This window comes from Oncorhynchus kisutch, linkage group LG8 (genome assembly GCF_002021735.2).
Source record: "Oncorhynchus kisutch isolate 150728-3 linkage group LG8, Okis_V2, whole genome shotgun sequence".
In the NCBI taxonomy this organism is placed as follows: domain Eukaryota; kingdom Metazoa; phylum Chordata; class Actinopteri; order Salmoniformes; family Salmonidae; genus Oncorhynchus; species Oncorhynchus kisutch.
The window spans coordinates 44,788,579-44,815,853 of record NC_034181.2 but is presented as its reverse complement, the minus strand read 5'-3'; the positions used below and the strand labels follow the sequence as shown (position 1 = coordinate 44,815,853).

Genomic DNA, 27,275 nt, shown 5'->3' with positions numbered 1-27,275 from the left:
CATCCGAAAGACGGCTCTCGACACAGGGCAACATCCCTTATTACTGCCCTGGGGTATTTGGAATATTGTTTTGGAGACCGTCCAACACCACTTCCAGCAGCATCTGGTCTCCCATCCAAGGACCGACCAGGAACCATCTTGCTTTGCTTCAGAGGCAAGCCAGCAGAGGGATGCAGGGTGGTATGCTGCTGGCAACATGGTCAACTTAGATGACATGGTTACAGAGTCAAAATATCATATGCTGATGGGAGCTGTTAACCATATACACACAGAGGCAAAGAAGTGCAAACACACACACACACACACACACACACACTACAAGAAACGTCACTACTACGAGAAAATGGCTACCATCACCGCGTGGGCCTCAGCCATCTCTCTCTGCAGCCGATCAGCAGCATAAGCTACAGCACTTTGTCACATCATTAACACAGTGTTATTAGTCTTATAATGAAAGGCCTGGCCCTGCAGGTAGTGGAGGAGTGCTAAGTGGTTCTGTCTCTCTCTCTCCCTGGAGCTATGTCTGTCTGGGGCTGGTGCTGCTGAGGTTGATTGTGATAGTGGGGGTGCACTCAACACTGACGGGGATTGGGGACATTTGGCTGATGCCCCCCCCCCAAAAAACAGCCCAACTGTCAAATTTAGACGTGCTGCCGGTATTACTTAAACTACTCGCCGTGGCAAAAATGACAGCGTGGCCAAGTGTGGCGAGGAAGATGAGGAGGAAGACGCATCTACCCCTGACCCCGTTGAACCTGGGACATCAGTTGGATGGTGTCTCCACATGTCTCTGAAAGCAGCTTTGCGGTCACCACCTCCACATCCCAAGGTCTCCTCTACTCATTATCAAGGCCAGTCGTTTCTCAACAGACCCTTCCGTCTCCCTTTCTCTGGGGGCCTATGTGGTTCGTTTTAGGGGAAGTGCTGTGGTGACGTACCCCACGGTGCCCCAGGAACCAGGAGGAGCAGAGAGGAAGGAAGGGTTTACAGGAGGGATCAGTCTGTGTGTGGGGGGGGGGGGTAATCCTAGGGAGCATGTGTGTGGCCGGTGCCAGCTCCCACTGCGGTAGACAGCTGAGATTGGAGGGAGGGAGGGCGGGTGGGTGACTGGCCTTGACCAAGCCCTTTCCACTGAGTGGGCGAGCGATAGGCACCTCTCCTACCCTTCTCCTCTTCTCTCTACTGCCCCCCCCCAGTTAAGGCCTTAATGAAGACCACTGTGTCGGTAAGTCGATCTGTTTGTAAACTAACCTGGTGGAAAAACCCTCTTCAAACTAACAGGGGAGGGCCTTCCTCAGATAGAGAGGGATGAAAGAGAGAGGGGGGGGGGGGGGGGGTAGAATCCAGACCTCCCACATTGTGTAATGCTCTGATTACTCCAGTCATGCTTGGTCCAGCTGACCTCTCGAGGTGATAAGAAGATGATCCACCGGACATGGGGGTGGGGGGAGAGGAGGAGGGGATAGATGGGAGAGGAGGGGGTGAGTGTTGCCCCAGACAAGGGAGGTGGGGATGAGGGTTACAACTAGATAACGGGGGTGCGGGGGGAAAGGTGGGAGAGGAAGGGGTGAGTGTTGCCCCGGACAAGGGAGGTAGGGGGAGAGATGGGGATGAGGGTTACAACTAGGGTTACAAAGCAATCAGTAATTTGCCAAAGTTTCTAGAATCTTCAGCAATTTTGGTAATTAACAGAAAATCTATGGCAATCTATCATAATTTATACTTGGATATTTTTTTTGAAACAATTATTCACATATTTTATTCATTTATTTTATCTGTGTCCATATTGTCCATACAGTTATAGTAGCTATACCATATGGTTCAATAGAAAATAGCTTAATTCGTGAAAAAAGCACCTAATGGCATTATTACCTCTGCAGCTTGTCCAACTATTTACTTTTTTCACAACTGCCACCAACAGTTTGATGCCAGAATATCGACAACAAATACATACTGATAATGTGTACAAGAATATTTCATGCAGAAACCTGGATATTAAACAGAACTGGTATTCACTAAATTGATGGTTGATATTTCAGATAATGTTTTACAGCTTTGTCATTGTCATTTTTATTTAAAAATCATCTAATTCAATAATTTCATATATTTTACATGTGATGATGCCACACAGAGGGACAGAGATAATTACAGACACCTGTGATCATCTGAAGTACCCAAAAGGGCCACTAGATGTCTTGTGATGGGTTACATAAAATCCTTGAAAGAAACCAACATTCTGGTAGTTTACTGGTAAACTTCTAAAGTTTCCGGTAAAACACCCTCGCTTTGCAACCCTAGTTACAACTGACATGGGGGGGGGGGGGGGGGGCGTTGAGGGTTACCCCGGGTCTGACCATAGCTCAAAAGCCCAAACACAGACCACAAGTGGCTTTGGAGCAGGCCTGCCCTGCTCTGTCCAGTGATGGTTAGCGATGTGGACCTGAGGAATGGGAGAGTGCCTGAAACTGGCTGGTTTAAGTATCGCTCTACCGCCACACTTCCCAAAAAGAGAGAGAGACAGAGAGGGAACGACAGACAGACGGAGAAAGAGCGAGAGACACACACGAGAGCAGGCGGGTCCGGCGCTCTCTCTAAAAGCCACTTATGCAGAGAGGAGGCACACGGCGACGATATCAAAGCTGTTTACATAATGAAAGTGAGGAGAGCTCGGCATGGTTACAGTGACAGGGCCCGGGAAAGAAACGCTTCTTCTTTACGGAAGAATAGAAAAAGATGAAGAAAATCCCCAAACAACAACAAAAAGACAACGGCAGCAGTAAAGCAAAGCTACAGGAGAAGAATGGTGTTTATTTTAAGGGTTGGCTTGTCTAACATCAGGCTGAGATTTAAAATAGAGTCAATTGTTGTCTTACTTCAGCCCCCTCCCGCCTCGTCTTTTTATCAGTGGGGTATATGGAAGAACAAAGCTGATGCACTCCCAAAGCAATTCCCACAAGGTCCCTGTGTTGTGTCTGCCTGTATCTGGGGGAAGTTTGTTCTCCGGAGAGAGGGAGGGAGAGAGGGAGAGGGGGGGGGGGGGGTCTGCATGGAGGCTCATCTCACTTCCTCTCCCTCTCTCCCTCCTCTCAGGCTACGCACTGTGCCGCGCTGCACTCCTTAATGGCAGTCTAATGACCACCTCAGGTGTTACCTCAGAAGCCGGCCGAGGGATAATTCACTTTTAAAGTACGGCGCCGTGGCTGCCTGTGCTTAGGCTCTCCTCCCTCCCTTCCCCACCTACCCTCCCTCCCTCCCTCCCTCTCTCTCTACCAGCCGCGCCGTGGGGTTCGAGGAGTGATGAGATGCGATAAATCAAGAGAGACAGCTGCCATTTTGCTCCTCTTTAGAGGGATCCTCTTAACTTCCAAAACAAAACGTCCGTGACTGATAGGGGTGTGTGGGCTCGCCGTTGCCATCGCACGCCCTGCTTCCCCATCTCGCTCACGGGTATACAGTAGAGCAGAGGCCTACCGCTTCCTCCCCAGGTGGGTGAAGGTGTCTGTTTCATCATTACACATCAGTTCTACACTCCTTTGAAAAGGTAACATGACTCGTGACGATATAAAACACCAGATTGCGGATTAAATCAGCATGTACTGTTCATACGATCAATTCAACTGCATGTACAGCACACACAGGACCCACTGGTGTTAACTAGTAGCTTTGAGCTCGTCTTCGCAAAACTGGCTCTACTGTATAAAGGGCTGAGCCAACGATACACACGGCAGAGAGAGAGAGAGAGAGCGAAACACACAAAGAGAGAGAGATCTTCACAATACAGCCATCTGGCTGGGCCCAGGTTCATTAGAATATTGTGTGTGTGTGTGTGTGTCATTCCACAGATGCAGGGAGGTGGGGAGAAAAATCCTCATTTATTAACAGCTTAATTCAGCTCCATCTGGGCCTGGCATCATGCTTGTCATCTATCAGGGGGAACTATCACTTACAGCAACAATTACACTTTCACTGAGCCCTACAGGGCCCAGGTCACCCTGATTCTACACACACAGGCATGCAAGAACGCGCACCCAAACACACACATAACCGCAAAGGTAATCCTGGAACACACACACACACACTCACGAACAATAGCTTATGAAGAACTGCAGAAGTGTGCATGCATGCACACACACACTTACTGAAATAGACAGACACAGCTCCAAGGGGTACTAGATAGCGTTCAATGATGCAGATCAAACAATGATCTCTCATTCGTGTGTGTGTGTGTGTGTGTGTGTGTAGCGGGTTCGGCTAAGACAATAGTGGGAAATATTAACACGGGGAGAAGGTGGATCGGCTGACTGAGCAAGAGGCAGGCGTTTCAATTTCCCCCGCAGCCCCCAGAGGCCCCCCCCCCTCACACACACACACACACACACACACAGTAAGTTAATGCCTCCATCTCTCTCTGTTTTCCAGTCAATATCAACACCAGGACAGAACGGGTGAGGCTGAGGGGAAGGGGATCGCTCTGCTGGGCTTCAACTAGCTTCAGTTCACTACCAGGTTGTGGTTCACTCAACGGTCAAATAAAATACATCTCCTTTGAAACAACGATCAGCACTAAATGACGATCGGAATATAACTAGCATACCGTCCCCCGCCGTGCCTGTGTGTGCAGCGTAGCCTGGCGCTGCGTAGCGATGCTGCCTGGGTTCCTGTCGTACTAATGGAGACGTCAGAGCGGGGATGCTCTTGCCCCTGTTCCCTGGCCGATGGAGGCTTTTTCATGCATTAGGTTTAATCTGGCTGACAACATGCAGAGAAGACCAGGGCTTTCACACACGCCACTCACACAGATACCAGAACAAACAGCCTTTAATCGCTGTACAAGGTCTTATCCAAACAGGGAGAACAGATGTGACGCTTCTGCCGCTCACACACGCGCGCACACACACCCCCACGTACCCACAGGGATCGACACAATAGCAGTTTATTCAACAAACAGCACCTTAAAATATTGGCTTCGTGAGGCTGGTATTCAGAGGTTTTCAAACAACTCAATTCAATATGCTAATTCACCACAAACTGGGACATCATAAAAACCCGTTCTTGCAGAGTACAGTGAAGGATTTGTGCTCCTTGGAAAGATCTTCGCATTTAGCTGTAAAATATATAAATAAAATGAGAATAATTATTAAAATCTGGGCCCACAATGCAATGCCCCTGCATTCAACCCCAGCTGCGAATCTTTCCTCCATGCCGGCCATCGAGACATCGTCCACCCATTCAGACGAGGCTGAAGTGCAAATTGGACATCTGGTGCTGTGATGCCTCTCACAATGTGGCCGCCATTTCTCCCTAGCACTGCACTGTCATAGCTAGCTCTGCTCTGAAGACTGGCAGGGCCACCGAAGAGAGGGAGGGAGGGAGAGCGAGAGAGACAGAGGCAGAGAGAGACAGAGAGAGTGAGGGAGGGAGAGACAGAGAGAGACAGAAAGAGAGAGATGATGCTAGCCCCCACCCATGCGGGTTGGGTGGGCGCTCTCTTGCTCATACACCCCCAACCCCAGGGACAGTCATGGAAGGGCATAGCATCTCCTTGCTTCCCTTTCCACCCCTGCACAATGCATATTGGGTAGTGCACCCACTCCAAGGCGATTGGTTGATCGAGGGCATGCATGCTTCAGGACGGCCATTGTTGTGAACGAGGGCTCTCAGCTGCCAGATTTTTTTGCGCTCACCTCTAAACCTTGAATTACCCAAGGCCTGATCACTCTCACACACACACACAGGAGTCCTAACCAACAAAAGCCACGCAACTCTCTGTAACTCTACTCCAATATCTCGTTATCACCGCTAGCTTCACCATCGGCAAAGCCTTTACGTTCTCAATGAACGAGACGCCGCCTCTTTTAAACCACAGAATGTCAACACCGTATTAGCTCCGTAACGAATTAACTAAACGTCTGGGCCTGCGCCTGATGTCTGAGTTCAGGAAGTTTAAATGACTGTGTTCTCGGGACTACTCCAATCCGCACGACCAAAATGTTTGCCTCCAGCGTTTCAGATGCTGGCGAGATACCAGCAGGAGAAAGGGAGCCTTCAACAAAAGGCTAGTTCACAAAGGACGTACCTGGATTAGAAATGAAACACACAGGTAATCCCACCAAAGAGTCCATCTTTCACTTTGAACTTGAAAGGACGCAGGGAACCATTAAAAGCAAAATAGCAGGGTTGCAAATGAAACAAAATGTTTACCAAAGAAAAGCATTGGTTTGGGATTAGCTCAGGCAAATTGCATGGGTTGAGATGGAGCGAAGGCAAAGGGAACTTTTGGGTGAGGTGTGACAGTGTGATGGGTACATTGCACGTCAGTCAGTGCGTCAGTCCCGTCCGTCTGTCAGGGGCTAACCTAACCTTCAGGCTGGTAATCCTGACAAACGGATATCAAATACAAGTGTATTGGTCACTTACACATCTTTAGCAGACGTTATTGCAGGTGTGGCGATATACAGTATGTAGGCCTACATTGTGTGACATATGAGCTCTGTGCAGCAGCGTCTTCATATACCAGAATACTTACCGACTCTGTAGGACACACACACACCTGCTATAGCAGTGAAAGTGTTGAGGACCTGGTGGGATTAAGGGTGTTTTGAATGTGAAGGTGTAAACAGCAAGAACGCTGAGCCAGTTATAAATCAGGGCTTGATCACTCAAAACAACACACACACACACAAAGACGGGCGTCCACCACTGCTGCCAAGGAGGATCCAGCACGTCCTGCCAACCACCGTGCCCACAAACACACATCACTCTCAAGAGATGTGCCAGGCAGAGCCAAACAGAAGACAACTCCGAGAAATAAAAGAACACACACAGTCATGTCACATGGTGTGTGCGCGGTGCGTGTGTGTTCAATACCGCTCTGAATCAAATGAGAATTATTTGATCTGGGAAGAACAGATACAACAAAATCAACATCAAAGTTTTGCCCTTAATAATAAAAAATGGCAGGGATCTATTCTCTCATTTACTTATTCAAATTCAGGGATCCATTGCTTTCCTCTTCCATGTTGTTGTAATGAACTTCCTATCCTATAGTAAAACAGAAATTTTTCAAGTAAAAACAAAAGTAAAAAATGACAATATGACGTACGCCCTGATGATCAATAGACAGAGGTAGAGAGGGATGATGACTGGGGATAAGCAGCAACAGTACCTACCTCTCCCAGGGCCTCGTAGCGTTTCTGGTTCCACCTGTGGAGATCCTCCCGGGCGTTGAACGCATACGCCTCGCCCGTCGTGGTGTGCCTCAACCTGCCCTCTGATAGGCAGACAGACCGAGGGAGAGACGGAGAGACAGACAGAGACCGACAGAGGGACAAACAGAGCGACGTACAGACAGGAACCGACAGGTAGACAGGAAGATAGATAGACAGACAGACAAAGACAGACAGAGGGACAAACAGAGAGACGTACAGACAGGAACCGACGGGTAGACAGGAAGATAGACCGTGACGAACAGACAGAGACAGAAAGACAGACAGAGACAGAAAGACAGACAGACAAAGAGAAAGATGGAAGGACAGACAGAAACAAAGTTAATCGAGGCCAATCATTGAGACTGTTTGAAACCCTGTCCAGGGGGGAGAAGTGGGGAAACTTATTTCAGTATCTCAAGTGTTTCTGTGCCGGTGTAGGGGTCAATCTAGCAAACAAATTGGAACATAACTTACAAATTGAAAAATCCTCGGAGAAAATAGCAGGCAGTTTCAAATTCATGGGCTGACTATCAATTAATCAATCCCAGTAGCCATTCAAAATGGAACCGGCCTCAACTATAAGCGTTCAACTGTGTTTGGAACATGCATGGCCGAAGGGTCTGGAAGGAAAACGCTGGACCAATTCCTCAGGTTCCCGAAAGTAAGGGAAAACTAAAACGCTGTTCAAACCGACTGCCGCTTAATTATGTCAGGAAAGCTAATGATAGTGTGAGGCGTGGAGCAGCGGTAGGAGAGGGGGGAAAAAACCTGGTGTTAGGTTTCTACCTCCGTATGGACATGCTGAAGTAGTTCCGCCCTGTCAAAAGAAGCAAACTAGCTTTGACCTTCCGTTCAAACTGAGCCCCATGCTTTTCTGCGCCTCTCTCCCTCCACGCAATTAAAAGCGTTTGTGGCTTCGGTCCCCCCCCATCTGGCAGGTACAAGGCCCGGGGATACGGAGCGCTCTTTCCAGTCACGAGGCCAACGGCCTTCTGGGACGTCTGGCAGCTCAGGCCCAGACAGCAGGGTGTGGCGTAAACTCTCTATCCTTCTCATTCCTTCTTTATCTCTCGCTCTCTCCCTTTTTTTCTCCTCGTCCTGGCCTCGTCACATTTCTCTGTAGCCACATCCACCTGAGATGTGAGGAGGAGAGAGAGAGAGAACACCACAACTGTTCCCCACGCTGCCTTCGAGGCTGGCCTTTGAATGGCAGCCAATCAGCATTCACTCTCATTGACCCTGGCAACTCCAATGCCACCGCTCTCTACCAGGCCTAGCCAAGCGGGGAGCGACTGGGTGCAGTGTATGTGCATTAGGAGTTACATTACGGGCAGAAGTGGTTGAATCATTGGGTGGAAACTAGGGATACAAACACAAATTCATAGTTTACAGGGGAGAACTTTTTAACACCTGTGTTTATTTTCATAGCCCAGGATCATTTTACAATAACAGCCAAATGAGGAACAAGCAGAGAATAATGTGATGAGGGAGAGAGCAATTCAAGACTAGTAGCTTTTTCATGCTAAACAATTATCCCTGCGTCGGTTTAATGCCTCCAAATACAGAGGTTTACAATGAGGCCATCTATCCTTCCGTTGACACGGCAACATAAAGCACAAAACAGTGTTCAATTTAATTGTGACCTCTTAACGACTGCAAAACGCATAACGCTGAAAAACTCAAAAGTACACAACCCAAATAGCCGGAGGGTCTCATACTTTCTCAATTATTCCGCGACGGCAAACCCCAACCCCCTAAAAAAAAGCATCACGTTAAGATAAAAGATTGCATAAGCATTTTCATCTCTCCCTAAATTGCACCACTTTACAACCGGTTATCGTGTGATAAATCTTACACTGCTTACTCGCCCGACCTTACAACATTTTGCTTTCATCGTTAGCTGTTAGACAACATTTAACACCGAAAAGCCAGTTTGTCAACACGGAGAACTAATAGCTAGCTTGTGCCTAAGAGATGTGCACGGGGGGGGGGGTCGGGTTTAAAAAGGCGCCCGCAGAAATGTACCTTGAAGAAATCAATTATACATTCACGGTGGAGAGAGGAGAGATCTACTAAACAACGGTGTGTGTATGTGTGTGTGTGTGTGTGTGTGCGCGCATACGTGCTTGTGTGTATACGAGAGTTCAGCTCCATCGCCTCCACAACACGGCCTCTCAGAGGATTACGTTTCTGCAACTTTTCTCCCCTTTTCTAGCATAATTAGCATGCCGTTCTCGATTTTGGCGCTTAATTAGGTGTACATAACCTTGGATTTCCAGTAATGAAAAACCGGAGGGCTACTGTGATGAAGCCATCATCTTTATAATTAAGATACCTGTATCAACTGTACACAGCCTCCTATATATTCATTTCATGGTCATATTTCTTTTTACACTACATAGACGTAGGCTAACTTTGCTGCTGGAGTGAAGAATACCGTACAGTCATGGCAGCGCTGAGCCGGAGGGACTTTAGTTTGAATAGAAATTATATTCTTGGAGAGGAGAGTGAAGAAAGACACCCAGGCAGGCTCCTCAGAAGTGGCAGCCCGGGCCTGTTCTTAGGCCAGGTTATGCAAATCCTCCGTCAGATTGAGCGCAAGGCTGAGTAGGTTACTGACAGGCCGTATAGTACACAACATGTCCTCAGCCACAGTACAGCCACACAGTCAGCAGAGACTGTGACAGAGAGAGAGACTGTGACAGAGAGAGAGAGCAGTGCAGGAGAAAGAAAGGAGGAGGGGGAGAGGCCACTGGGGGAATATTAAGAGCCAAACACACCAGGCCTCCACCTGGGATAGAATAATCCATACATACAGAATATAAATGATATGACTTACGCTCGTTGAAGGCATACTCAAACTCTTCAAGCGTCTTGGGGAAATTGAGCGGAGGTTCGTCCTTCTTCATGAGTTCGTCCAGGTCTATCCTGGACAACAGGTCTGGGCCAGGTGTGGGGAGGGACAGAAAAAATCTATATTATCTACTTTTGCACTTAGCCTTGCTAAAACACAGCGGGCGGCCTTTTCGTGGTGCAAAATCATGGTGCAAAGTGCAAAAAAATACCATAAACCTTCATCTATTAGCATGATTTAATTTGACATTTTTTCCTCAACAATGTGTCATATAAGGAGGCAACTACTTATGTATTGCTCAGTTTAAACTCTTTACAAACATTTTCCTTCTTATAAACACACATGGTTTTAAATTAAATCACACTGCGAGATGGAGGTTTACAGTGGTTTTCCGCACTTAGCACAATGATTTTGCAACACGAACATGTTGAATCAAAGGCAGTCATACAGAATATAGGCCTAGCTTCATCTCATCTCTTGCTTAATGTTTGTTCGTTTTTTATGGATCCCAGGGGCCATACTTGTGAACTTTTGCTTAGACCATGGCTTAAACCATTAGTCTAAAATGGCTAGCTTGTTAGCTTTTCTCACAGGTCAACCTGGCCAAATTACCCACGATGCTGAGGACCCCCAGCTGAGCAGACAATTATCCGGTAACAAAATGACAAATCAACCCATCAAAGACCTTAAAAAGTAGAGCCCCCATCCAATTGCATTTGTTCAACAGGTCAAATTGGCCACCAGAAAAGCAGATTGTTAAACCAGCCAACTACTTGGTTTCATTTCTTACCCACAGTCTAAGTGAAGTGTGCCAATATATTGTTGCATGATGCTTCCTTGACTAGGCTACGGTTTCCGCATACATGACAAAACTACACGGGTTTTGCACATCCATTTAACACGCATCCATGCACTGAAAAAGACTAGGAGAATTATATAACACCTAACTTTGCATTCAGACATCGCACAAGTCAAAGACTCTCGCGGTGTGGTCAAATAGCAGTCATACTGCTAGCCTGGAGTGGTAGTGTGACCCATTAAAGTAATCTACTCCATGGTGTTGGCATATGGTGGGCTTTGAGTTGGAATCCCATTTGGGTCAAGATCATTTTTAAAAGGAGAAACCCCTCCATTGCTGGTCCTCAATTGAAATAGAGCAAATGTGACGCAGTAGCCGGTTATCAAGACCCATATAAAACCTTAGTGTGTCATTTTGTCTATATTCATTGTGGTGACTGATTTTTCTGTATTAGACCTATTCATAGCCTGTGTTTTGGTCTGAGTGTTGCCTGCACTTTGATTCACAGTACAACCACAAAATAGCTATTTAAACCGACGTTTGGCTATCGTGTCCAAAAAAAAGGGTGTTGATATAGGTGTACACTAGCACAGCTAAAAACACATCCATGACAATGAAGAACGCTCTGTTCTTGATCGGAATGTCTATATAGGCTAGGCCAGTCAGTCGATAGCATGTTACAAAATTGACAGGAAAGCACAATCAAATGATGTCTTTTACTGCATTGGCGTGGTGGGAAAAGTACCCAATTGTCATACTTAAGTGACTTGCACTTAACATACTGTGACAATTGTTGCTGAGGGGACCATCTTGGTTGAACAGACTGTAACTAATTAAAAAAGGCTAGGTATTCAGTGCTATTGTAGTGTTTCCTCTCATTATAGCATCATAATATACACTATCACTAATTGGGCCTATTACAAAAGGAAACCAAACCTAGGCTATTGGACGTGGTTAGCGGTCATAACAACAACAAAACACTGATTGCTACATACCTTTTTTGACTTTTACATTAGCAATACCCTTCGAATAATATAACTTATGCCTTATGAGCTTAGTTCAATTTACCCCACCAGAACCCAAAATATAATCTTGTTAACTCCATTATTGTTTGTTAACAAAGAAACGTAAACACACCGTATAGCCTCAAAACATGGTTAAAACCATCATTTTAATATCAGGGACGTCCTTGCACCCATAGCGCTGTATGATTATTATCTTTTTGCCCGATTCCCAAATACATTTTTCTCATTTTTCTCCTTTTTTGTTTTCCAGGTCTTGGGGAATTTTTTTTTTTATATACTCATTTAATATAAAAACAACCTAATTGTATGTTCTAAGTCCATAAAAATGCTTAAACCACATCAGACCACTTTGAGATCTGGAAAATAAATCAAACACATTTGGATTTTGGGGTGTAGTTACCCTTTTACTGCCATTGTTTTTGATTAGTGGTGTTTCTGCAGCGCTCATATAACTGCAGAGTTTGCAAAACAAATGGCCACTGGATTGATGCAAATAATCATGATATCATTCTGCCAGGTAGGCATATGCTACTTGGTAGTTAAAATATAACCAGAAGGTTACAATTAGCATCATTGCTAATGGCTACAGAAAGTGTAGACATGCATGCGCGCACACACACACACACACACACACACACACACACACACAGAAATAAGCTTTTCGTGCTTATAGAACATTTCTGGGATATTTTATTTTATCTCATGAAACATGGGAAAAACACTTTATATGTTGCGTTTGTATTTTTGTTCAGTATAAGTTCAATAAATGTAGTTTTCCTACGACGTTCAATAGATTTTTGAATATTGTTGAATTCCGTGATTCCGTCCGCGTTCTTCACAATGCAGACTTCATAGGGCCTTAAGAGTGGTTACAATACTCCAGCCCCATCCCTCAGCTGTTTACCAAAACGGAGGTGGGGTTCTTGCTTTGTTATTGTTTGAACTACAAATTGTCCCTTTAATAGTCTCCCGATCTGTTCCATATAAATGGTTGGTGTTTAGCCTTTATAAGGAAAAACATCCTAAATAGGCCTAGGCTTTACCAGTCAACTCAAACATGGCTATGTGTGTCCCATCTTTACTGGAAACTGTAGGAAAGAAAGCAGTTGTTGAGGAGAACATCTCTAACCGATAGGCTTCAGCCTAAGAGAGCAAACACATTTCTCCCTTTAGCAGGATCAGACTAAAGTCCCCTCTGCAAACAAATGTTGATGCAAACAGTAGGCCTAGCTGACAGACAGGAGCGGGCTGAAGATAGTTATGATGAACCCACCTCCACAACTTACACTTTTCACAAGTCTACATTCACCCCGATAACACACAATACCTTGGACACAAGTTTACTCGTTTATCAATTACTTTCAAGCTGTGGGTGTGCAATGCGAAAGACAACATTTTCAGGGTACTATACACAAACCCCCAGTCACTCATCTGCACAAGGAAGGAAATACCAGTTACCTAGTTGCTCACCTTTCAGGGCAGTAGTTTTCTCTTTATTCTCTTGGCCGGGAATCTGGGCCATAGTTATCCACAAAATGAACAGTATAAAAGTACAGGGTCGAGTAAGCATAGATCTTCTCTTCTTGTGGATCACTGATGGTTTGCGTTACTCTACATGGAAGGGAATAGAAAAGGATTGGTTGTTTGCAGAACAGTAGTTAGTTACAATGTACTTTAACAACGAAATTGTTTGTATTGTAGAGGTACATTATAGTGAAGGCAGCACATTCGTTTGTAATAATAGTAACAAGGAATGATTTCACACAGGTATGCAGAAGGCATGGTATCCATCTTGAGTAACGTTAGTTCGCCAGGCAAACCACTTCCCCTTACAATTTCATTTCTTGACACCGCTGTTGTAAGCACACTGCACGGTGCGGTACCATAACGACTATCGTATAGTTATTGCATAGCCTAATTTAATGTGGCTAGGTAATGTGGACTATTTAGCTAGCGAAACCATTAACATGCAGAAGTGTGCAACTTAGTTAACTAGCTAGCCACCGTAGCTAGCTAAAGTACCAACATACATTGCCTTGCGAAAAACGCGTATGTTATAATTTATACAAAGCAGGGCGAGCGACTGTCTGGGTCGAAAGACAGACACAGGCAACCCAGATGTATTCATGCACAAAACAACAACCAAACGCTAGGGACTGAGAGTGCATGCATGCCAGCGAAGGCACGTCCAAGAGAGAAGCATTCGTTTCACACGTGTGCACGGCCGAAGTAAAACGCCAGTGAGACGCTACTTTATTTTACAGTCATGCATTTATTTAGCTTCAAACACATACCACCACTACAAGCGAATATCCCCCAAAAATAACAATAAGCCAGCACCCCCTGCTTCCTTAAAATGTACAACAAAAAAAACAGGAAGGGAATCTCAGAATTGGAAGCTTCCGGGTTACCGAGACAACCACCCGGAAGGAATATTTAAAGGGACAGCTCCACGCTGTTTCACCCACCATGTTTCACATTGGAATAATCAGATGTGTACACATTCGATATACATTCTATTTTCTCATCCTATGCGCCCCCACCACCACCAGCACATCCCTGCAACACTGTTTTCAAAAGTATAAGCAGTTTTAATCCTCCTAAATAAACATTATATCCCAAAAGGCGGGATAGGTCTACTGTTTGAATAACTATGTGTCCTTACATTTGCTCAGGGATATCAAAGACTCATAACTCCTGGAGAAGCATATTCTCATCCTGAACATTAGAATGAAGCTCTTCTTTGGAATTCCCTCCCGTGTAGACAAAACCAAATCAAAGCTTCCATTCTGTCCTGAGAATAGAGGAGAGAAGCCCATTATGTAAACCCTCAAATCTTACAGGAACAGTGGCTTAATACATTTCTACACCAATATGAAAATAATGATTTGCTTTTCGTTATTTTATATTAAATGTAAGCAGCACAGTTTTTCAGATGGAGCAAAATAATAGTTGTGTTGTTGTTAGTATAAGTATTCTACTAGTAGTTCATATACTGTATGTATCCTACTGATCACACATTTGAAAGAAACTAGGAAAAACAGCAACATATCTGTCTAGTTGACACGCTATGTATGTGCAGTGGAATAAAGAGCAATGTAATGTGATGAAATCATGAAGAAAATATATTTATTATTTTCATGTTTAATTCTGATAGATTCTGTCTCATCTCATGAATAAGAAAATACAGAAAACCTGGAAACAAAAAGTATCACAAATCACAAATAACAAACTATGCTCTCAGCGCACAAATGTCTGACTGATGTTATATGGTGGGACACATTCTGGTGACATTGTGTAATCATAACACATCTTTTCCTCTAAATCGGGGGATTTGAAGTTACTTTTTTGGGGAACTGGGAAAGAAATATGCTGACACCAATGCCTTTACACAAGCTTCTTCAACTTCAGTGATCACATAGTCCCTGGATAAACATATTCTCAAGCTAACAAACTCTGCCTCCAATACAGAAACCTGTCCCGTGGATGTGCACCAACAATATGAAATCCCAGTGATAACAAACAAGGAGAAGAGAGTGTGTCTCTGGGTACACATACATGAAATCATTCATGCAAGTACACACACACACACACACGCAGGCAAGCCCACACACACACACACACGCACACACGCAGGCGAGCACACACGCATATTCACACACCCAGGGTTTGGAAGTAACCGATTACATGCAATCGGTTACATGTCATTTCTTTTTTCTTTTTTTTTACTAACTGCAATCAGTAACATTACCCAAAAAAAATGTGTAATCAGATTACAGATACTTTTGAAAAAATACATGATTACTTCTTGGATTACTTTTAAATCCAGAAAATACATAATGACACCTTTCTCTTTTCTCAATGACATTCAACTCAGCATTGAAAAAAAAAATGCTCAAGATTAAGTTTGATCCACCTGAGGGAGTCTGACCACAAGTCAGAGGCCACTACGATGGCACACCAAACGCATTTGATGGATCCTTTTTGTCTTCTAATGCCTCTTAAAACCCGTCACACTCAAGTTATAAAATACGATGTTACAGTGTTAGGCTTTCACGGGGTAATTCAGAGGAAAAATATCGTAATTTTGGAGAGTCATGAGTGCATTTAGGTGCGTGTTTCCGCGGCAAATGTCCTTCACAATAAACAAACATAGGCTCATTCTGTTCAGAACAACCCAGGGGTGTGACGCCATGTCATCTTCTAACTGTACATCAAACATGGGGATCGTGATTTGGAAATGCGAGGTGCTTGTATGACATCAAAGTGGTATTTATTCTAATCCTCAACGTCTCATCTTTCAAAATACATCGAGTCATTTTAATTTACAGCATTTCCCTCACGCAGACAACAAAAACGTTGCAAATTGTGCCCGATAACTGGGAGGGATGTCATGCGCGACGCTCAAATTCAGAACAGCTGTCAGTCAAACCCCATACTGTGCCAGATCCAGAGCTCTGACATCATGTATAGCATTTTACTGTACAGCCATTACATTCCAATTTAGGCACTTAAAAATCTGCAATTGTCACTCCCTATACGGGTATGAGTGTAAAGGGCTACATGGAAAGTCATCCAAAAGCAACTGAAATTAATCAGATTTAATTTTTTATTTTATTTTACCATTGTTTAACTAGGCAAGTCAGTTAAGAACAAATTCTTATTTTCAATGACGGCCTAGGAACAGTGGGTTAACTGCCTGTTCAGGGGCAGAACGACAGATTTGTACCTTGTCAGCTTGGGGGTTTGAACTTGCAACATTCCGGTTACTAGTCCAACGCTCTAACCACTAGGCTACCCTGCCTAGTGGGTAATCCAAAAGTTGCATTACTGATTACAACTTTGGACAGGTAACTAGTAACGGATAACATTTTGAAAGTAACGTACACACGCACACGCGCACACAAACACACACACACACACACACACACACACACACACACACACACACACACACACACACACACACCACACACACACACACACACACACACACACACACACACACACACACACACACACACACACACACACACACACACACACACACACACACACACACACACACACACACACACACACACACACACACACACACACACGCACACACAGCTTCTCCCTTAGCTGTACTGCACAGACGTTACAATGTTTCTCGTTTAATTGATGATGTTTGCTGCTGCATGCTGTTCATCCTGGTGCTGCCTGGTTGACTCCGGAGGTGGGGGGGGGGCACCTTGGGATCCAGGGCTCTGGTTGAAGTAGGCTTTCTGCAGCTCCTCCACCAGAGGCTTCTCTTCATCTTCCAGAACTGCACCATACTGCATCTCCCACCTGGAACACACAGACAGACAGACAGACATATACACAGTGCTTAGTTAGTTACCAGAGTTTTCTGTCATCTATAACACACACACACACATCACAGCTCTGTCTGACAAAGAAAGACAGAGAAAGAGACAGAGACACACACACACATACACACGCACACACACACACTTCTCCCTCAGATTCTGCCAGGTTCAGCACAGAGATCAAGCGGAGAATACTCCAATGCCCACACCACATGCACACATGCACACTGCACTCTCGCAGATGTACAGCATTGGCATGAAAACCAAGATGTACACTGTGAAGTTTTCATATGGGAACGTGTCTTGGTATTTCAGAGTGTACAATATGTCAGATTCTGAGCTTTCACTGTCAGCCTGTGCATAGAACTCTATGTTTTACATACAAGCGTGAGAGGACTGCTCCCAAAAGAGGTTCTAGGAAACATCAACACAGTGGAAAATGAGGAAGAAAAACAGAAGCTTTCTCTCTGACAATGTTGAAATATTGATGTGGAGTGTGCACATACCCTGGTGGTTCACTTCACCTGCTAATCTCACAGCATACAACTCCTGACCCTCTGGTGGAAAGCACAGGAGCACAGCACAGTGGACAACTCATAAGGGACAGGTATGATCGGTGTTGATCTGGTTTTAGACTTCAACAGATAGATCAGGATTTTGACAATGACGCCCTGTATCTACTTCCCCAGAGTCAGATGAACTCGTGGATACCATTTGTATGTCCGTGTGTGTGCAGTTTGAAGGAAGTTGATAGCTACTGTGGCGTTAGAATGGTCTCTAACCCCCTCTAACTTCCTTCGTACTGGACACAGATACATAAAAATGGTATCCACGATTTCATCTGACTCGAAGGAAGTAGATACAGGGCCTCATTGCCAAAATCCCGAACTATCCCTTTAAGGTGCCTAACTCCTTTACCTTTCCCTGTCCCTCTTCTCCCTGTCCCTCTTCACCCTCTTCACCCTCTTCTCTCTTTTTCCACTACTTTTCTCCCTCGAGAGAAAGCCGGCCCTTTGAGCTGTGACTGTGGTCAATCAAATGTTAATATCTATATGGAGAGAGAATGAGCGCAAGGGAGAGTCATGTCGTCCTATCTAAAGAGAAGTCTATCGAACTGTAAATGATTGCATTTTCATTGCAATCTCTGTCTACTTTTATTGCCCCCCACCCCCCCCCACCCCCCCCACCCCCACCTCCCTCGTCTATATATTCACCATATCTTCAAACGGGGGAAGGTAGACGTATTGTATATGTGTGAGAGGGAGAGCTTTGACTACGTGACGCATTCCATGCATACAAAAGAGCGGGCTCCTCCATGCGAGCGCTTTGATGGAGTTTCTGCCTCAGTCATTGTGTGTATCTGGCCGAATCAGACATCCTCTTTCTCTTCCTCTCCTGCACTGTCACCGTGGTAATTACCGTCTATACGGGGAGGATTTGTTTATGTAAATATGTGCACTTGATGCATGGGGCCCTTCGCACGTCTGCTCTCTTCTCCACGGCCTCTTTTTCTCAGTCTCTTCTCCCTCTCCATCTCTCCCTCTCTCTATCACCGAGCCAGTGGACTGTCACCTGATAGACAGACCAACGAGGGGGAGGATGAGGGGTGGAGAGGAGAGAGAGGGGGGGGGTTAGTTAAGTCAGCCTCTCCTTATGACAACTCTATACCTTCCTGAAGCCACCACACACTGACACTATAGTAGAAATGATGGGGTGGGGAGTAGGAGAGAGAGGGGCAACAGCTATACCTCATGACTATTACACTACACAGTTCAATAAAAATCCAATCACATCTCTTTATCATCCTATAGTCAGCCATGATTTGAAACCCCCCCAAAACAAATAATGGGAACATGAAAAACATAATATTTACAAATGTCACAGACGTGCAAAATGAACCATGGGAGGAGGGAGGGAGGGATAGAGGGAGTGAGTAGGGGAGGAAGGCAGGAAGAAACGCTAAAGGTTTTTCAATGTTTAATTTTCAAATAGGATTAAGCAGAATGACATTTAGCTGAAGGTTACTGGCTGAGCGAAGCGACGCATTGTCTTAGCTGATATTGATATTCAGGAAGCGCCCCGCTTGTCACTGGGACAAACAGAGTTGATGAATGAGAAGCCTTTCTGCAGGAAGGTGTTAAGTGCAAATTTACAAGAGAAGAGAGAGAGAGAGAGAGAGAGAGAGAGAGAGAGAGAGAGAGAGAGCGAGAGAGAGAGAGAGAGATCTAACATAGCAACACTTGCCATGTATATATCTAAGCTACCTCATGCTACGAACACTATACAATGTCCAGACAGTGCAGTTTCACATTCACAATGCCAACTGTCCTAAACCCTGACGGAAATACATTCTAACTGGGACTGAGGGTGATTTAGCTTTAAAAACACACACCAACAATATGTGATTCTATCGCTGTTGCTAATTTGAGCGAGTGGAGAAAAAAAACAATGCTGTTTAGAAATTCAGTTTCAAGTAGGCTAAAGTTGACAATAACTTCACAGCATCCTCATTTCAGAAGTTTCCTTGGAATTTACATCTTAATAAGGAGAGCCTTACCCTTTAATTCCTACAGGCTGGGCTCATTTCTCATGCATTAATACTGGACTTGCTGACTAGGCGGTTCCTCTGAATACGGAATAGGACACACATATTAAGACTCATATATTTACTGTATTGATGTCACAGGAGATGTTTTGTTTTTTTAAAGAAAAAAAACTGATGTACTTCGATAGGAATGCATGGGCACAATATTTAAACCAATGTCGGCTGGCTGCAATGATAGATACACTCTGACGTATGGAGCAAATTCTGACAGTCAACCTTCGCCTCAATGTTTGTCTCATCGGGAATTAAAGCCATTCTCACGGATTATCAGTGTGTAAATGACCTCCAGTACCTTCCTTCAGTAAGAATCTTGCAATCTACATTTACTCAGGCCATATTAGCATTTTACATAAAACCAACTCTCTACTGAGATCGAGTGCTCTAGTGCCAGGACAATCCAGCAGGAGAAAGATAGACTAGAGAGAGAGAAAGGAAGTGAGAGAAGGAGTGATGGCAATTGTGTGAGCTGTCAGTGTCGGAGTGGTTTTCCTCAGAGTGGCGTGTTCGTGCTGCGCTGGGTGCCAGCGCAATCCCCGACAGGTACCAGTGTTTGTTTAAAAGGGTGCCTGTCAAACATAGAGCCACACGGCGCGAGACACTTTGGCTAAATGAGTCTGACAAGGACCTAATCAGGGCCTTTACACATGCTGAGGGCCTCAAGGATCCATCATAACCCAAACCTAAACATTTAAAGTGCTCAACTTTCCAAAGGTCAGTGCTTTCCGTGCATGCCAGGCTGATATGTGTCAGCAGAGAGGGAGAGCTGAAACATTGGTCCTCCACAGGCCTGCTGCAGTAGTCAGCGATATGGGATGAGGATATGGCACTGCATTTCATGCTCCTGCATTTGCCCTTTTCTATTTACGTTACACTGCCCGTACCGTGTGAGTGGGCACTTTTGGACTTTACACTGAGCACTTCTACACAACACACCAAATACGGTTGTGATGAGAATCATGGTGAACCACAAAGGCTGTGCTTCCCAAGTGATAGGAGATGTGTCGATGTGTATTGTGTGTGTGTGTGTGTGTGTGTGTGTGTGTGTGTGTGTGTGTGTGTGTGTGTGTGTGTGTGTGTGTGTGTGTGTGTGTGTGTGTGTGTGTGTGTGTGTGTGTGTGTGTGCACATGCAAGAGAGAAAGACAGACAAACACAGAGAGCGAGTGAAAAAGGTAGGAAAACGCCCTGTCGCAAACAGGCCCAAGTTAGTGTAACTGACAAGTTCACAATGTAGAGCAAAGGTCAGCTCTGAACTCAATTTCCATTGAGGAGTTGTCTCCAATTCAATGTGTATACCTGACTTCCCTTGGCTAAGAGCGGGATGACAATTGTAACTGACAAGCATGGAACGGGACGGTGGATTTGAATATTGACAAGACAGAGAGTTGACAGAAGCGATTATACTCCAGCTACAGCATTAGTCTAAAGGGAACACCTAATATCTTCAGCACAATGTGTATGTCCATGGCCCCGCTCAAATGTAGCTACATTTGAACATAATCTAAAGTTTAAATCTTTAGAATGTTCCCTGCTTTAAAGCTAAACCTAAACCTCACGCACACATTAGAGAGCTGGATATCCACAGCTTCCACACTACAACACTCAGAACCCACTCTGTTCATACAGAAGAGTTCCTCTGGTCTCTGGTCCAACCATTGAGATGAATACATGATCTGTGTGATACCGTCTCTCTACCCATATAGCAGTGTTCCTCTGTCAGCAGTCCATCTGTGTCATCAGAGTGACTCTACGTGAAGGCCCTGCTCTATAGCCACAGAGTCTCTGCCGGGCCCGTCACCCACCAAGCATGCGCCCTCCGACTCGCTCGAAGACGAGCGATGGAGCGCCTGACCAAAGGGCCACCGACAGATCTGTGAGCACCCTTTGAAATAGGACATCGACACATGCATGCACACACACACGCACACAGCGTCACACACCATCACACACAAACCCACACGGGCTGCCTCACACCACGCCACGGACTTAAACCCTCAATCCCAGCAGTGATGAGACCCTCACATCTGAGGACCAAAGGACCCTCTCCAGATATAAACCCCCTGGCTATACATCCCCTAAATGCACGCGCGCATACACACACACACACACACACACACACACACACACACACACACGCACACACGCACACACCCACACACCCATACACACACACACACACACACACACACACACACACACACACACACACACACACACACACACACACACACACACACACACACACACACACACACACACACACACACACACACACCTACACCAATACATCCACACACCCACTTACACAGACAGACACACTAATGCCTTCCCTGCACTACAGAGGAAGACAGGGAGGAGGGAGTGAGGGGTGATAGAGATATAACGTTGTGACTGAACACCGCAGCAAAGTTCAGGTCTGCGACACGAACCTCTTCGAGAGAGTTTGGTGGCAAGGCTTGGCTTGAAGAGTTTCCTGCAGTAAGATCTAAGTGACTATGATTTTCAATTGAAAATCGTCACCTTATAGATTGACCAATGTTCACAGATGTTCATTTCACGTAGACATTCATTTCACGTAGACATTCATAACCCCATTTAGGGTTCTGGGTCTTCAACATTCTCAAGTCACTTAGATTGTGCAAATTTGCACTGGCTTAATTAATGAATAATCAAATCCATGCTCTAAATGAATGGGGCCATTTCCATATTAATATGTTTGCCTCCTGACAGTGTATTTGTTTTTACTGCAACAAGGAAAGTTATTCCACAGTTAGCTATATCAATTATGTTGGTACTTCAGGAACTGATTGCTGCCATTGGTATGGACTGCATCATCTCCCACTACCCAGAAGGAGTGATGCCTTCTCTGGGAGAGAACTAACACTCCCCCAGTGTTAGTGAGAGCAGCACGGCAGCTCTTCTCCTCCCAGCGCTTGACTCAGGCCTTTGTTCAGCACTGGTTAGCCTGGCGGTGCTCATATGGCTAGTTGTGGCACCCCTCACTAAAATAGATCCCTGGAAGGTTGGGACTCTCAGAGAGAAGGCCCCGGACCTCTTGAGCTAAATCAAGACCCCGTACCGCAACTCTCGACAGGACAGACAACCACTCCCTCAATGTCAGTAAGACCAAGGAGCTGATCGTAGACTACAGGAAACGGGGGGCAAGCACATCCCCATCCACATTAGGGGGGTTGAAATGGACCGGGTCTAGAGCTGCAAGTTCCTCAGTGGACTTAAAATGGTCCACAAGCACGCAAACAGTCGTGAATAAGTCATGCCAGTGCCTCGTACCCCTCAGGACGGTTGAAAGAATTTGGCATGGGTCCTCAAATCCTCAAAAGGTTCTACTGCTGCACCATTGAGAGAATTCTGACTGGCTGCATCACTGCTTGGTATGGCAAGTGCGCCGCCATTGATCGCATGGCGCTACAGAGGGTGGTGCGGACAGCCCAGTACATCACTGGGGACGAGCTCCTTGTCATCCAGGACCTCTATATCAGGCTGTGTGGAAGGAAGGCACCGGAAAATAGCTAAAGACTCCAGCCACCCAAGCCATAGACTGCTCTCTCTGCTTCCGCACGGAAAGTGGTACCGGAGCAACAAGTCTGACACCAACAGCCTCCGGAACAGCTTCTATCCCACAAGTCATAAGACTGCTAAATACTGTAGCTAACAAAATGGCTACACGGACAATCTGCACGGACCCTATTTGATTTTAGATTGATTTTAGTCTCTATGCACACTCATACACACTGACACTCCAACACACACACACACACACACACACACACACGTCATTTTCTCACACACACACACACACACATTACACGCACACACATTCATACTTACTCTACACACAAAAAACACACACACACACATTTTGTATAGTAATACTGATATTGATTACTGCATTGTTGGGAAAGAGCAAGTAAGAAAGGCATTTCCCTGTACTTGTGCACGTGACAATAAAAAACTTGAAACCTATTTTCCTCTGACAGCCCCTCACAGGACCTGTCTGTCTCTCACGCTGCAGGCAGTCGCATGTGGCACCAACCAACAATTAGTGTGGTCGGAATAAGACCCACTTCCCATACCAATCTCAGCCAAACTAGTGTGCCGTATTCTAACGGAGCACCAGTCTCTGTGAGGAGCAGAGTCGATGTCTGCATGCAGAACAATGTGTTTTAATGTTTTAATGTGTGTATCTCTGAGAGGCTGAACCCTCCCTCCCTCCCTCTCTCCCTGTAGAAGTCTCAGTGTGGAGCAGAAGCTGCAGACACCTGCTAAGGGCTGAGGCAAGCCTCCAGGTCCCCGGGATCAAACAGCTCGGCACAGGCAATCTGTCTTCCTCGACAGGCCAGGGCAGAGCGCAGAGAGAGGGGGGATGACAGCTCTTATTTTACCCCCGTGGCCCTGCTCCACTACACACAGGCAGACCAGCCCCCAGAAGCAGCAACACAGACAGACCCCAGCCCCTACCCCAGCAGGCCCTCCATAACCCTCCAAATGCATAAAATATAGGCCCATGAATTAATGAACAAAGATGCTGGTGATAAACAGACACCAACTTTAGCTTCCCCACTCCCTGCTGAACAGGGAAAAGAACAAAAATATATTCCTCCTGATTTCACCTAGATATTCTACCAGGAAATAGGCTATCATTTATTCAGCACATCCTCTTTGTTAGTTGTGCATATATGAAGTCTTAAACACGGCGATGCACAAGAGACTTGAGAGAATTGACTGACACAGGGCCCTGCTTTAAAACAAGTGAGACATTGATACCTCAAAACTTTATTCAAACCCCCTGGAAAATCCTTTCCATAACATACAATATCAATTGCAGGCTATACTTAAAGGACAATTCCACCCGAAAACGATATACCGCCATTTGCTTCGTTAGTCCATTGTTGACAAAGTCCCAAAACGTTCCGCTTGTCAGCACTCAAGTTTTCTAGATATGTAACTTGGGAAAAAAATACAGAAATCATCCTTGTATGATGCATTTTGCATCACATGATGCTGAATTGATGCTCTTTCCCGACAACGCAGTAATCAATACAAATAATCTAACGGTGTCATGGTAGGTCGGGAGTAATAGAGTACTTTCCACCTCAATCTGGTGACTGTGTTGAGTCACTTAACAGATCCTCCTTCCTTCCACACCAAGCAGCCATATAGAGATGTGGAGGGGCTGCTGTGGTCGCCATAATGACGTTATTAGTTAATAGTCCTGTGGTTGGGCTTCGTCTTTGTGTCAGGGCTGGTGTGAAGCGATTACCCCTAGAGGACATTGATCTCACCTGCCGCTGGAACACATTCCACCCCGGGAGCCTGATCTCCCGGCAAAACACCGGCCTTTCAAGTTGAGAAGGAGGGCTTAGTCCAATCTGATCACACGACGCGCTCTTACCATTTCAAACAGCTCATTTCACCCTATGCTAATGGCAGTTTTAGGGGGTTAAAGAGATAAATAAGTCCTCGCTGTCAGCTCATTTAAAATCAAATGCCACCTAATTATAGCTGTATGTGTTTTCAAACACTTTGCATAATTTATTGTGCTGCTTTTCCTAATCTACAGATTTCTATCAGTGTGTTTTTTATCCCGGTTTTATAATGAAATTATAATGCTCTGCCACTACAGCTACCAACAGAAGCCTGAAGGAGATAAGGTGACAGTGAAAGGGCCAACGTGAGGGGCTATTGTCAGCACTGAGAGCGCACATGCCAATAGAGATCACACGGGATCCGCCACACCACCGCTCCACAGCAATCGCACGCAAAACAAAGGACTGCTTCCTGTTTTCCTACTCCTCATTGCAATACGGATCATTTCACCCAACAGAAGTAGAAGTAGTAGTAATTGCTTATTTACCATGCAACATGCTCGATAAAAAAAAATGCATGATAGATTCAGCTATTCAACAAGTCCACCTATTGGCTCCAATGTCACAGAAGATGAAGGTTTTGATTGGTTAACAGAGACCTTTCCGAATTCATTACTGCCGTCGCGTTCCATTCATTTATAAAGAAACATAAGCTTTTGGATCTGTGTTAGGCCTCTTACTGAGACAGTATTTGTAGCACACAAACACACACACACACTTTCATCAATGAGCCCCTTTGAATGAATGGGCCAGATGGTCTGTGCATACCTAATATAGTTAGAGAGACGCAATAGCGTTAGCATGCGGCTAGGAGGTAATGGATGGGAGGAGCATGCAGTTGTGCATCCTCTCTGTGGGCTCTCCATCGCAGCAGCGAGTCGATGGGGCCGACAGGCTGGGGCTTAGCACATCAGACAACTCCCATCCCAAGACAAAACGCATGACACACACAGCTCAATAGCGGGAGTTCCTCCCTGAATATTCACTACATTCACTCTCCCTCTCTATCTCAATCAATCAATCAATCAAATTGCATTTGTCACACGCTTGGTAAACAACAGGTGCTGGATGCTGGGCTGCATTCCAATAGGAAGTCTACTGGTGTCCCATCCTAAATTGAACCATTCCCACTATAGTAGTTTGGAGGTGGGTGTGGAACACAATCTTGTATATAAACTGTATATATATATATAGTTGAAGATGGAAGTTTACATACACCTTAGCCAAATACATTAAACTCAGTTTTTCACAATTCCTGACATTTAATCCTCGTAAAAATTCCCTGTCTTAGGTCAGTTAGGATCTCAACTTTATTTTAAGAATGTGAAATTTCAGCTTTTATTTATTTCATCACATTCCCAGTGGGTCAGAAGTTGACATACACTCAATTAGTATTTGGTAGCATTTCCTTTAACTTGGGTCAAACGTTTCGGGTAGCCTTCCACAAGCTTCCCACTATAAGTTAGGTAAATTTTGGCCCATTCCTTCTGACAGAGCTGGTGTAACTGAGTCAAGTTTATAGGCCTCCTTGCTCTCACACACTTTGTCAGTTCTGCCCACAAATGTTCTATAGGATTGAGGTCAGGGCTTTGTGATGGCCACTCCAATACGTTGACTTTGTTGTCCTTAAGCCATTTTGCAACAACTTTGGAAGTATGCTTGGGGTCATTGTCCATTTGGAAGTCCCATTTGCGACCAAGCACCAGTCCTTCCTGCAGCAAAGCACCCCCATAACATGATGCTGCTACCCCCGTGCTTCAAGGTTGGGATGGTGTTCTTCAGCTTGCAAGCGTCCCTCTTTTTCCTCCAAACATAACAATGGTGATTATGGCCAAACAGTTCAATTTTTGTTTCATCAGACCAGAGGACATTTCTAAAAAAAAAGTACAATCTTTGTCCCCATGTGCAGGTACAAACCGTAGTTTTGGAGCAGTCACTTCTTCCTTGCTGAGCGGCCTTTCAGGTTATGTCGATATAGGACTCGTTTTACTGTGGATATAGATACTTTTGTACTTATTTCTCCAGCATCTTCACAAGGTCCTTTGCTG

At 45.3% G+C, this 27,275-nt stretch overlaps 2 protein-coding genes across 9 annotated transcripts in view; both read right to left on the bottom strand.

Annotated features, from left to right (window-relative positions):
• LOC109895621 (cotranscriptional regulator FAM172A homolog) overlaps nucleotides 1-15,636 on the bottom strand; it is a 262,316-nt gene extending 246,680 nt beyond the window's left edge. Inside the window, exons 1-4 of one of the 8 annotated variants that reach the window (XM_031830434.1) lie at nucleotides 14,181-15,636; nucleotides 13,345-13,497; nucleotides 10,048-10,149; nucleotides 7,170-7,270 (exon numbers count right to left, since the gene is read on the bottom strand). In XM_031830434.1, the coding sequence (XP_031686294.1) occupies nucleotides 7,170-7,270; nucleotides 10,048-10,149; nucleotides 13,345-13,456 (315 nt within the window). In that variant the 5' untranslated portion in view covers nucleotides 13,457-13,497; nucleotides 14,181-15,636. Of the gene's footprint in view, nucleotides 1-7,169; nucleotides 7,271-10,047; nucleotides 10,150-13,344; nucleotides 13,498-13,651 lie in introns of all 8 variants that reach the window. The other 7 variants (XM_031830431.1, XM_031830427.1, XM_020489474.2 and 4 more) reach the window with 7 other exon arrangements.
• Nucleotides 14,999-27,275, bottom strand: part of kiaa0825 (KIAA0825 ortholog) — a 153,221-nt gene continuing 140,944 nt past the window's right edge. The window contains exon 20 of the mRNA XM_031830426.1: nucleotides 14,999-17,217. Coding sequence (XP_031686286.1) covers nucleotides 17,043-17,217 — 175 coding nt within the window. The 3' untranslated portion in view covers nucleotides 14,999-17,042. The remainder of the gene's footprint in view (nucleotides 17,218-27,275) is intronic.